Here is a 13,794-nt window from a genome sequence, read left to right on the forward strand (position 1 = left end):
ATAAACATGATGTGATTGTCATGGAGAAGATAGGCCAATAAACCAACATTGCAAATCATTTTGCTGTGTGTCATAGTGAATGTATTTAGAGGGCATTTGGAAAGCAGAAGGGAAGAAACATTTAACTCTAGAGATTCAGAAGGGATACATATAGAGAATGAGTGAATGAATGAATTTTACACTAGCGCATTTCTTTATGAGTCTTGTCTCGTATACAATGAAACTATTATTTCAGTTCTACCTGATTCGTAGGACCTTGTGAAAATATGCTTTGGTAGAATCCTGTTTATTCTAAGACGTTTATAAGTGTTTTAAAATAACAGTGAGCTTTAAAATAACAGTGGTTTAAAATAGAGGCTTCAAATTCCCTTTCTTCCATTCTGGGCATTTACTGCTTCTAGAATTTAAGCCAAACTCAAAATAAGCCTTTTAGTTTATGCTATTAGGGTTTAACTTGTAAAAGAAAAATAATGTTACAACATAAGTTGAAAGTTAATATGATCTGAATTTATTAGCCCACAGGGTAAAGAATTACGATTTGCAAGACTATTAAATGGACCCAGAAGTCAGTCTCACCAAGTTCTAGAAACAAGTAAACAGATGATGTTTTTAGAGGATGACACACAAGACCTCAGCTAACCCAATAGCCATAACCCATAGACAATAATAACCCAAACCCAATAATTTTGGTTTTCTTAATATATAACAAAATTAATTTGCTTTTGTGACTATAATTTATTGAAAAGGCAGTTACAGAGTTTCACCTGTTCTCGCTATAGTCAAAGAGTATAAACATGAACACATTTGTCCTCAAATATGAACGTATCAATGGTTACCAGCTGTAGGGCACGTCTATGTTTTTTTCAAAATCAGCATAATTAACTTGAAATATATTTTTTTATTAAACGAGATTGTAAGAGGATTATTTCAGACAAATTTGATTTTTTTCCCTTTTTTTGATCAGACATTTTTACAATTGAACTATAGTTGATTTATAATATTTTATTAGTTCCAGGTGTACAGCACAATGATTCAGTATTTTTAAAGATTATACTCTATTAAGAGTTATTACAAGATAATGGCTATAATTCCCTGTGCTCTACAATATATCCTCGTTGCTTATGTATTTTATACATAGTAGTTTGTACCTGTTAATCCTCTACCCCTAAATTTTCCCTCCCCCCTTCTCTCTCCCCTTTGGTAACCTCAAGTTTGTTTTCGATATCTGTGAGTCTGTTTCTGCTTTGCTATATACATTCATTTGCATTATTTCTTAGATGCCGCAAATAAGTGATATCATACGGTATTTGTCTTTCTCTGACTTATTTCACTAAGCATAATACTCTCTAGGTCTATTCATGTTGCTGCAAATGTCAGAACTTCATTCTTTTTATGACTGAATAATATTCCATTGTATATATACACTACATCTTCTTTATCCATTTGTCAAATTTGGTATTTATTTTTATTTATAGAATCAAGTTAATACATAATAAAACTGAGTAATAAATCCACCAGTTATTTCAATATAATCCCACAAGCTATTTTTTTCTGTAAAGGACCAAATATTAGATACAATCACAAAACATTTCAATATTCATCAAAACCATAACCATACAATTGTCCCAAGAAAACACACTGAAATTCTTCTATACAGCATAATAAGCTAGGAGATACAGAACGTTTGAAAAAGCAGTTCCAAAAATGGAATACTAAATATACAACATCAATTATTTTTTTTACATCATTATTGGAGTATAATTGCTTTACAATGGTGTACAACATCAATTCTTAATAAATTTGCTATAATAATGAGCTAAAGCATCATAGAATATGTTAAGTCAGAAATCCTGTGATATAAAGACAACTACTTTCAAGTGTGGAAATGCTAATTATTTTATATTAATGCTAATTGTTAATTATTCTGATATTACTATCAGACTTATTCTCAGATTTCCCTTTCTGAATTTGCTAATTTGACCCTGGAACACAAAAATATTTAATTCACTCTATAACACTGTTTTTATTTAACATATAAGTTAATGTAAAAAGATGCAATATATATATCTATAATTTAAAAATGGCATTTAATTTTCACCTATAATATATATTTTTGTTGCTGACATACTATAGGTCACATTTACATTTTCATTCATCATAATTTAATGTACCTAAAAACTGAGTTAGAACAATATTCTTAAAATGCCTGTGTGTGCACTGGAATTTATGTGATTCAACCCATTTAAGGCTCTCTTGGGGCCTTAAAGGAAATAACTCTTCCTGTGAATTGTTCTTAAATTTTTGCTCAAATTGGCAGAGGTCAAATTTTAATTAAGAAACATTCTCTAATATTTATTTTCCATGTGCTACTCATGATGTCAAGTGTTGCCAATGACACTGAGTGGCACTAAAAAGACCACAGGGAGGGAAAAGGCAGGGATACAGTGGCTGCTTCTACACCTCCAGGACTAGCATCCCAGTTGGCCCTGCCCTGAGCTTGGTCTAAGTAAAGAAGTTGCCTTCAGTATGAAAATCCGTAAGGGCCCAATTGACATGGGTTTAAAGGAACCAAATCTCTGATATTTGGGGTTAAGGATGAGGCTTAATTTCTCTCTAGATGGCTTCTAATTATGGTAGGGTCAAACTCTGAAGCTATCATTTAAAGCTCTGAGTGTCCAATTATGTTACAAAAATATAGGTTTTAGAGTCTGCAAAACATAAAAATTTAACCTAATTGGATTACTTTACTTGTGAATAACAGAATGAAAGTTGTGTTTCTTAATCATCAGTGGTTGTCCTTTCTAGGAACTATAATAAGTTTGGAAGGGTACTCCATGTTATTAAGACTACTTGATTTTTTTTCTCTTTAAAAACCACACCCAGGATTTCCCTGGTGGTTCAGTGGTTAGAACACCATGCTTCCACTGCAGGGAGCACAGGTTCCATCCCTGGTGGGGGAATTAAGATCCTTCATGCCATGCGTGTGGCCAAAAAAATAACGTAAAATAAAAATAAAAAAATACCTCCCTCTCTTAAGAAAAAAAACAAAAACCCTTCTCTCAATCATGGCATGAGACTTCATTGCTGATGGTGGAAGTTCTGTGTGTAGGACAAATATTTAATTAACCAAAGAATTTCACTAATTTCCTTCATAGTTATTTTTACACTTTAAAAATACATGTCCAAAAATTAACCCATTAAGCACTTAATATGTACTTAAAAATGGTTTTTTCATCGTCAATTAATGTTTATCAAATGTCCAATAGAAATATCACCAGTTTCTCCTTACTGGTGGGTTATCAATTGCATTTCCCATACCCACATAGATACATTAATATTGTATACTTGCAGGATCTTCCCACAGGTAACTGGCAAATAAAATAAGGTGATGAAACACATTTATCCTTGACTGCAAACCTTCATTTAAGATATCTCAGGTCTCCTCTTTGGTCAAGAAAGGGAAATCTTCCCTTCCCAGCATACTCTTCTTCCTTACCACCTACAATTTCCTTTCTTCTGAAATAGACGGTCAGGACTCTTCCAATTTGGAATATTGTTTTGGGAGATCTAAATGCCATTCCTGGGTGTATAACATTAGGAAAGTTTAGCAGCTAGCTAAGTTAAGCTTCTCAGCCTAAACCGCAAAGAATAAGACCACGTACTTGCCTAGTGCAGAACTAGCACCCAGATCTTCTGGTGTCTCCCCAGCCCCTTTTCTGCTATCTCATGTCCTGATGCATTTAAAAGGAGAAAACATGGCTGGGTAGGTTAATTTGCACCTTATTTGAGAGGTGTTCCTGGAAATAAGATTCAAACTGATTTTTTTTACTTGGAGGTACACGTCAACATTTTGAAACAATCTATACAAGAACTATGAGGTTATTATTTTGGAATTGCATTTAGAAAAAAGCGGGCTCGTATTTGTTCCAACCCAAAAAGCTTTAGCTTTGAGTTGTCAAAGTCAAGTTGTCAAAAGGGCTGACAACGTCACAGAGGGCAGGGATACTGAGATGCTGCTATGACTCAAATAATGAAGAATTGATGAATTTAATTGATGGCTCATATTGGACAATGCCCTTTAAGAGACATATTTGTTATTTTTAAAAAAAGCAGAATTCTAAAACCTAAGGGCTTAATCTCTATAAAACATTTGGAAACATTTTTTTTTTTTTTAGGCATATAAATCCAGGGAGAAAAAGGCCTGAGAATTTGGAAAGGCAAGAGAATGAAGAGGAGTGAGGTTGATGGTTCCAGGTTCTCATAGTGCCATTCAGTGCTCAGTTTCTTATCGACAAAGTTTAAAAAAACCCAATAATGCTATTAAAATAGCTATTACTTCCTCTAAGGGATGCAAAGTATTTATGATGTATCCTCAAATCACTGCAAGGTCTCTAAGAAGGAAAAGGAGCCAGACAGAATAGCTCAAAAAACCCCACTGAGTTCCATTAATGAAAAATGCAGTAACAACAGCCAGTAGTGTTGTAATTTACCTCTGTTTAGAAATGAAAGAAGTTGATGCTCTTGGCTGGCTTCAGTTTACCTGCAGTCAAAGGAAAGCAAATTCTCTCTTTAAATAGGAAAGCTTTGGTTAGGCAACAGTTAGACTTAACAGTGGCCGTTGGCGATGCTTTCCAATTAATCAGCAGAGCTATATTTAAATTTTAGGATTTTGTATGCCAGACATGAAACCAACACATTCTGGTTAATGAAAAGCAAACAGGAAAAAGCTGTGAAGTTTTGAAGACCGCCCCCCCACCCCCGCCGCCTGGGCAAAAGACTGTAATAAAAGCAAGAGCTAACACTCATACAGCACTTGACAGTTTAGGAAGATCTTTTCACACACTTGATTTCATTTCGTCCTTACAACGACCCTGTGAGGTAAGTGTTATCAACGCCATTGTACAGCCTAGGAAATGGAGGCTTTATGTCTTTTTAAGCCATTTCCCTAAAGTCATGCACTTAATAACGAAGGAAGCCAGACTAGATGCAGAGCAGTTTTCTTTCTATTTCCCCGCCCTCTTCCTGCCTGGCCCTGCTTCTCCTCCACTGTGAGACTGTTCGACGGGTGGGTGATCAGAAGGAAGGACCAAGTTATTTTTAATTAAACATGAGGGAACATTCAGTATCCTGAGTCATTCTTTAGGAGACTCGTATCTATGAATCTGGATTCCTCAGACATGAAGTAATGATGGTGTTAATATCCAGTATAGCACAGGATACCTTATAACACTGGTCAAAACATGTTTACAATTTTCTAGAGAAAGCCTACATAATACCTTAGGCAATCTACTTTCTACTCTTCTAATAAAATTACATATTTTTCATACAAATCTGACCTTAAAGCAACTTTGCAGTGGGAAGAAAAAGATATTATCGGCCAGTTGACAACATTTTCTCTAACCTTCAGCATCTTGGTAATCATGCTTTTGACAACCAATGAAACATGAGGAACCAAAGGAGGGAACTGCCAGTTTTAAAGTTACTGTTTTGAAATGGAGGTGATTTATAGCTTCTAACAGGACTTTCCTCTTTCCACTCTGCAACAGGCACCCCCTACTCAATATGCCTCAAGCTCTCATGCCTCTCCAAGGCACCACCCCACTCCAGGCCACGGTTTGAGACTGCATTTTCTGATACATAAATTACTTTTACTGGACGGAAACATAATGTCTCTGACATCTCTTCTAATTCCTTTCAAACCCTAAGGCTGATGGTGAGCTTACTTTGTTCAGAAATAATGCCCCTAATTATACGACTTCTAAACCAACCAAACCTTAGTTATGTCAGAAATAAAAAGAAAAGAAACCCACAGCAAAATATAAAGCCAGGTGGTTATGCTTTTTCCTTTAGAAATATGACTTCTGTTATTTCTGGGTTAGGTCTGCAGATTTTAGTGTAGCGTGTTTTTATTAACATTCCGTATAAAACAATTCATAGCTTTTGCTTGTAGCAATGTGAAAATGCAACTAGAAACACAGTCTTGTACTCAACAGATTGATTTATCTTATATTTGTTCTAATAATTTCTAGCTGGATTCAGTCAGTGGGCTGAAAAGTCCGTTACAGGAGTCAGGCTGCATGCTCAGGATGAAACAGGAATGAATTGGATGGACTTGGAAGATTTAGCTGAGTCCTTCCACACGCCGGTCCTATTTGTGGGGCTTCGGTTGTTAGTGAAGGAAGTCTGTTTTCGGCTCATACTGTCAGAATCTTCTTTGTTGAATATTTGTTTCATGTTTTGGCAGCATGGGAAGCTTTGGATACAGTCTTGCAGGAGATGGCCACTAAAAAACATGTATATCCAGGGATTGCAGCAACTGTTCAAGGAAGCCAGTAATGCAGTGATGGTGGTGGCCGGGTTTTCCGACTCTATGGAAAACATAAGGGGAGAGCATTTAACTAGTCAAATGCAAGTGACAGCACTGGATAAACTCATTTTTCTGTTGGTTCATGAAAGCTGGAAAATGTTATGGGTCAATATAGAAAATAAAGTATTTTGTTTATCAGTCAGGGAAATGGTTGGTGAATGGAAATTGCTTGGTTGTAAAATATTTTCGTAGGCAAGATGCCTTGAAATTAATTCAGGGATTTTAAACCACTATTAAAATATTTAAGTAGAATGAGTGGGACTTCCAAGAGGTTAAGAATATTAAATAACTTAATAAAGTTTTGAATCCTTTGTGTTAGCACTAGCGTGTGCTAATGAACACAGCACTTAGAGAACGGCTTCCATTTCAGTGAAATTTCTAGAGGCTATAGCCACATATACCAAATTATATCCATCCTGATAACTCAGGCAAAAGTATGACATTATGGACCATGTTTAGTTGTTTTAAATTTTTTACTATTAAACATATTCTTATAATAAGAAATCTATACCGAAGGGGATAGTTGAAATAGGTCCCTGAAAGATGCAATATTTAGTTGTTTTCTTTGGTTAATTAGAAGCTTCATTTGATTTTAAAAGAAAACCATCTTTGATTGTGGCTTGAACAATTAAATTATATTATGAAGAACAGATAAATTAAGAAATTCCAACAGTCCTTTGAACTATTTTTTGTGTATTTGCATTGGTAAACTACATAAATATCACCTTTCACCATAGAACTATTGCACTGAGAATATACCTTTTCTAAAGGTAAGAATAATAGGCAAGCACTGATTTTCCCTTATTAATTATGAACTTGGGCCTTCTCACTCTTGTTGCGCCAGAATAAATTACACGTTAGTTAATCAAACTTTGTGCTAAGATGCTACTCTTAAAGGTGATCAGGATCCGGGACTAAGACTGTATTCAGAAAGAATGGAAATCATCGACATACCTGTGCACAAGTGAAGAATTTTTTAGTAATTGTGTCTGAATCCTGATAAAGCAACAAATAGGCTGAATTTTTTATTTGATTAATACTTAAGAGGCTGCCAAGACCAAACAAGACAGGAAATATAGCATTTATGTTTTATTTTTCATCATCAGTGCTATTATAGCCATGACTTTTATTTGTCTGAATTAAATTCACTCTCAAGTGTTTAATTTGTACATACAACTTTCAAAGTATATCACAAATAACAAAAGGAGACACTTCTTCCCAGATACCTATTTCCCAATTACAGTTGTTGTCAGCAACATTTCTGTAATATATTTGATGTGAAAAAATTTTTTTGTTTTCCTTATCAAAGGAAATTTTTTTTCAAGATACAATATTAAATAATGCTTTTGGGGGTAAGTTCTTGTGAAGCTGGTTTTCCTAGTTTGTGAAGGAATTAAAATCAAACGAGCTAGTAGGTGCGGAGGACATTCTCAGAAAACTGCAAGAGTTGTGTGGAGAGATGTACAGCTGTGTGGTCAAGTTAGTCCTGGAAGACTAATGAATCAGTCTAACAAATTTAGAGTTTATTAATAATCCTGCTTTGAAACACTGGGGAGAAAAAAGTGTTAAAGTAATTGTAGGAAAAAATCAAAACATTATGATAAGAAATGGAACACTAGCTAAATGCCAAATTAAAATGATTGACTTAAGAATCTCTCTTCAACACATTTAAACTATTTTCAAATTAAAAATATGTCCGTTTTACCCTTACTTTGGGGCATTTCTACAAAAATTTTACATTGCGATACTTTTCACAAACTAGCAAAAAGCAGTTGTGACAGTATACATATTGCTCTGAATCCAACAGACTTCAAAGCAGGGTTTTAACACAGCGGTTAGTGCTTTGGCAAGAAGTCATTATTCTGTTCTGTAATTGCGCGGCTGACTCTAGGGCACAGTTTTCTGGATTTGTGGTCTTAGGAGCTCGTTGCAAATGCAGATTCCTGGGCCCCATTCCAGATCTACTGAATCAAAACGTCTGGGGTGGGGACTTTGGCTTTTAACAGTTCCGCTCAAGATATGATTCTCATGCACGAAGTTTAAAAACTATTGCCCTAGAGGATATTATGAAAAGAAACTCTCTCCCCCCACCCCCCCAAGCACACAGACCCCATCTGTGCACCTTACTCCATCGTCCCGCGACACCTACCGACCCAGGGGAAATTCTTATCCCAGACAGACCACATCTGGATGATGAAGAAGGGCGCCCAGCAAACGATGTAAGCCGTCACGATCACGAAGGTCATCTTCACCGTGCGGATCTTGGCGCGGGAAATTGTCTTCACGCTGCTGACACACGGCGCGAGCAGGAGCTCCTGGTGGAAGGCGCCACCTGCGCCCTCCGCGCGGGCGCCCTTGCCCTGGCGCACCGCAGTCTTTCCGCGGACGTTGCGCCAGATGTGGTAGCAGATGAAGCCGTAGCAGGTGCCCAGGCTGACCACGGGCGCCACGAAGATGCTGCCGGTCATCCAGGTCACGTAGGCGGGGAGACCCCAGGGCTGGATGAAATTGGCCCAGCAGTCGTAGGCCTTGGTGACGTTGCTCACTTCGACCACGGAGAAGACGAAGTACTGTGGAGTGCTCAGCACGAAGCTCAGCACCCAGGCGGCAGCGATCATGAGGCGCGAGCGGCGCGCCGGCTGCTGCAGCGTCTTCAGCGGGTGGCACACGGCGATGTAGCGGTCGGCGGTCATGACCACCAGCATGTAAGCCGATGCGAACATGGTGAACACCTGCAGGTGCTTCACCACGCGGCAGAGCCCGTCGGGTCCGCGGAAACGGTAGGTGATGTCCCAGCACAGCTGAGGCAGCACCTGGAAGAGAGCGACGGCCAGGTCGGCCAGGCTGAGGTGGCGGATAAAGAGGTGCATGCGGGACATCTTGCGAGGCGTGCGGTGCAGCGCCAGCAGCACACTGCTGTTACCCAGCACTGCCACCACGAAAATCACGGCCAGCACGGCGACCTCCAGCTTGGCCAGCTCCTCGTTGCGCTCGTCTGCCAGCGGGCTGTCATCTTTCCCGAGCGCCTCCGCTTCCCAGCTGGTGTTGGCACCGCTGGCGGCTAGAGGCCACCATGGGCTGGAGTTTCCCGCGGGCCCCGCGCCGGGGCTCCCGGAGAAACTCATGCTGTCCATGCAGCGCCTCCTCGGCCTCGGCGGAGGCCCGCTCCCTTCCCGCCTGCTCGCGCGGTGCGCTCCCTCCTTGTAGCGCTCACCGCGAGCCGGGCTCTGCTTGCTCTCTTGCGGGTGTCTCCCGGCGCAGCGTGTGCCACCAGCCAGTTCGGCCGCTCTCGGTCGAATTGCCCGCCCCTTTGCCTGCGCTGCCCTGTCTCAACTCGGGCGAAGCTGGGGAGGTGCGCTCCGAATCTCTGAAAGCACTGGGCTCCAAACTCAAATTATTGATGCGGAGTTTGTTTCCCCAGATCGCGTTCCCTCTCGCCTCAGTGGTTGGAGACTGCTCGGTGCCTACACTCGCTGCCTCCCTTCCCTCTTCCCTGGGGGTTTTCTTTTTTCCCCCTCCCTACGTCGGTGATTTGTCCTCTTTGCATCGCTGCTGCAGGGGTGGGGCTGGGAACTCGCGGATTACTTGGCGTAATAGGGCGTTGACCGTGGCGCTTTCCCTCTCTTCTCTTCTAAAAAAACCTTGGAGATCTGGACATGTCATGCCTTTTCAGGGTTTACCATTATTTCCTCTAGCCTCCCTCAAGGGTCACCTTAACCCCCGCATTTGACTTCAACAGACGCTGTCAACATGATACCCAGAAATCCCGAGTCCACCGCCCGCGTGGGTGCTCTCGATGCTGAACTTGGCGCGTGTGCCCACCTGCTTCAGCTTGGGTGTCTCCCTCCGCAGCGAGTCCGCCCATCCCGGGGAAGCCAGTCTAATTTTATTCTCAGGGCAACGTGGCTACGGGAATTTCGTCTCACACCAACCCCGCTCCTCTCCGCCCTCCTCTGTAGGGTAACAACTGGGTGACTTAAAGGGTGCTCTCTTCCCGGTAACTTTGATGCCTGCTGTTTGTTACCCTGCCCGCGTTCGCGGACCGGAAGGACGCGCTCGCAGTCCCGGCGGCTGCCTTTACAGTGCACTTATCTACAGCGGGGAAAAGGAATGTCTCCTGGTTTTCCAGTTTCCCCCGGGGCTGGGAGCGTGTTGGGGGGTGGGTGGGACTTAAGGAGTTTTCTCTAAACTTGATTCCTGGGGTTTTCTCCGGGAAAAGCCTGATTCCCACAGCTGGGATGGGCGGGATTTGGGCCACAGTAGTCCATGGGGACTTCGTCTGGTTACTACTGAATCGTGGGGACATCTCCTCGGGTGGACGAAGAGCCGCTGCTGGAGAGTGGCAGCCCAGGCAGCGCTGTCCAGGACACCGGAGCGAAAAGCCGCCAGGCTCCTTGTGCTGGTGGATGAGAAAGAGGCAACCTCCAGGCAGAAAAGAGACTCTCCGAAGCAAAGAGAGAAAAGACCACCTACCTATTAATTAGTTACTCTGAGCAGCTGGAGCCCAGCTGCGGGGCATGAGACGGGCAGGATTACTAACCCTCTCCCTTAGCTCTGCCTTTAAACTTTGGTGAAGATACGCTTGGAAGGACAGCAAGGGGGAACTGTTTTCAGGCTATTTCACAAAAGAAAAAAGGAAAAAGTAAACACTTTATAAGGCTATCTACTCTGTAGATACACGAACATGACTTTTTGGTCAGAACATTTGTATATTGTGGCCATGGTATAATTTGATTGAGAAGAATATCTATGAAATGTAGGCAAAGAAACCAAAAGATTTTCTGAGATGCAGTTCTCAGTGATAATTCCACTTTGCTTCCCAGTTCATGCACGCTGAGTCCCAAGGCTGTCACACTAAGGGGGCTGGACTCGACCCTGGGAGTCCTTCATTGTGACTGCATAAGCCTCGGTTTATACATCTTTAAAATGGGAATGAAAGTACCCGCCTTACCTACTTTTGAGGTTACTTTGAGGATCAAGTAAGACAATGTTCTATTTGGGGAAATGCTCTCAAAACTACAAGGTGTGTGGTGTTGTCTCACTTTCTCCAAGATATCTTGGAGGCAAAAGACTTGAAAAGTTCAGAGACGTCAGTAAGTAAAATATTTCCAGACCACCTGTCTGGAAAAATCCTTCAAGCAATTAGGTAATAGTCACTGACTCGGAGAGGTGACCTTCTTTTGAGTCACAAATTACATTATTAGTGTTGCATATGAAAAATAATGTCTGACCCTAGTGTCCCAGAGTATTGCAAAAGTGGTCCATTGGCCAGAACCTGGCAATTTTATTGTCCTTGGTCCTACACCTTTGAGCTTTGAGGTTTCCTGAAGGGAAGGAATCTACAGTACAGGGTTACCAAATTTCCTTTGCGTGTTCTTATTCCAGACGGATGGTGTGGTAACCTTTCAGAAAATCATTCATCTGTGTCAGGCCCTCTGATCCAATAATAAAACTATATCCAAGTTATAAAAATAACTTGTTAGGTTACATTGGTGGGCACAGTTGGAAGATATTCTTCTTCAGTGAACAATAGTACTAATTACCTGTGTGTATTATATATATATATACATATATATAATACATATGTGTGTGCATATATATATATACACACACATATATATGATACATATATGTGTGTGTATATATATATATGAAAAAATGTTCAAGGCAGATTCCACAACCCGGTCCCTCTTTTAAACTACGGAGTTTTAAAAATGTGTTTGTCTTGGTTTTACTGGCTCTCTATTCAAAGGAAACCAGGACCACTGAAATACTGACTCACTATTCATGTATCTGCTATGAAAATTACTCAGTGGAGGGTAAAGGAATTGTGGTCCTAAAATGTGAAAAGAACATAGTCAGTATTTTCTGTGGCATCTTGTGCTTTGTCTTAGAGCTATTTGTATTTGCTCTGTACTTCTTGTATTAAGACTTACTACTTTCCCCATCTTATTCTCAGTGGATTTCAGTTAACATATTTTGGGGGTGAAATGATGAAAAGAAAAAAATGGAAGTTGTGCATACTTGTCCTGGAGTTACATTTCTCTGTCATTCTTCCTTCTTCCAGTTTGCAATTCCATATATTTAAGAAGTATTTCAATTAATGAAAACAGGCACCCCTTTCCCTTACTACAATAGCTGTGTGACTTTATTTTAATTTTTCAGCTTCAAATTCTTCATCTGTAAAATCTTGGTGATAAAACATAATGCAGTGACTGCAAGGATTATTTAAGTTGTCATTTAAGTTTCTGGCATTTCATGGGTATTCAAAACATTAATTCTCCCTTTTTCCCCTAAATATGTAAATATCTTCCATATTACTTGTTATTTTGCTGATAAGATTTTTCCTTCCAATTGAAGCAACATTTCCCCACCTCCCTTCTGTGCAATAGAAAATGATGATAGGTTTTCTATGAGAAAAGAGTTCCACAGTTGAATACATTGGGGGAGGTGCTGTATTTACATCTTATTCTCTCCTAGAGATTCATGCATAAAAAACCTCTGAGAAACCTACCTAACTGTGTTTATCAGTGTTTCCCAAAGCTATTTGACCATGGAAAACACCCATCCTTTTACTTTCCCCGTGGAATAGTGATGAACATGTCACAGGACAATGGATACAGTTTGAAGAACACTGAGTAAGTGCAGTTGGAGTTCCAGAACTCTGGGGTACTACCACCAGATTTAGTCAAATCAGAAAGTCCAGGGGCAGAGATGCCCAATGTCAATGGATTACATTTAGTTTATCCCATTACCTTATGTACTGCTTTATAGCTGCAATCAATAAGTTCTTCTTCCTTTCCTTAAACTTTCAGTTTACTTCTTGTCTTAGTGAGAAAAGGAAGAAATTGGGTGTCTGTAGGAGCATTCATTTTACTTCCATAGCCCACAATGACTCTTTCCCCTTCAATTACAAATTAATGACACTCTAGTCACAGGGCTGTAGTCTGGTATTCATACCATTACTTCTAGCAAATCAACAAATATTTGTTGCACATCACTCTGCTAGGTCTTGAGCTGGATACCAAGAAGTGTGTAATGGTCACTAACATTTAGTAAACACTTTGGGCCAGGCACTCTCACAAGTGCTTTACTTCATTTAATCCTCCCAATGACCCTCTAAGGGATGTACTCTTATTATTTCACTTTACATTTGCAGAAACAGAGGCACAGAGAGGTTAAATAACTAGCCTTGGGTGACACAGTTGGTCAGTATTAGAATAAGGATTTGAACAGAAGGAACTGACTCTGGCAGAATTTACAATCATAACCACCACATTGTACTGCCACCTGTGAGCCTCATGTTCCTGCATCTTACAGACTCATATGGGGTACTTGGGTGGTTACTTAACATTTCATCTGTGTATGATATGTTCTCCTTTAAGACTAAGAGATCAGGTAGGATCTGCTCTGGTTATTCTATATCT

At 40.2% G+C, this 13,794-nt stretch overlaps 1 protein-coding gene across 1 annotated transcript; it reads right to left on the minus strand.

Annotated features, from left to right (window-relative positions):
* Nucleotides 1-5,888: 5,888 nt before the first annotated feature.
* Nucleotides 5,889-9,897, minus strand: AVPR1A (arginine vasopressin receptor 1A). Its single transcript, XM_029206142.1, has 2 exons — nt 8,517-9,897; nt 5,889-6,368 (listed from the first exon to the last, which is right to left on the minus strand). The coding sequence occupies exons 1-2, from the start codon at nt 9,499-9,501 to the stop codon at nt 6,082-6,084; spliced, it is 1,272 nt and encodes a 423-aa protein (XP_029061975.1). The 5' UTR covers nt 9,502-9,897; the 3' UTR covers nt 5,889-6,081.
* Nucleotides 9,898-13,794: the final 3,897 nt, after the last annotated feature.

Source organism: Monodon monoceros, unplaced genomic scaffold (assembly GCF_005190385.1).
Source record: "Monodon monoceros isolate NGI ecotype Baffin Bay Population unplaced genomic scaffold, NGI_Narwhal_1 Super_Scaffold_6, whole genome shotgun sequence".
Classification (NCBI taxonomy): domain Eukaryota; kingdom Metazoa; phylum Chordata; class Mammalia; order Artiodactyla; family Monodontidae; genus Monodon; species Monodon monoceros.

Excerpts from the sequence above, each read along its gene's own strand:
- AVPR1A (XM_029206142.1), bottom strand. The coding sequence starts at position 9,501 with ATGGACAGCATGAGTTTCTCCGGGAGCCCCGGCGCGGGGCCCGCGGGA. Across the intron at positions 6,369-8,516 it reads TAAGAATTTCCCCTGGGTCG|AGTCGGAAAACCCGGCCACC; the intron begins GTAGGTGTCGCG and ends TGTTTTCCATAG.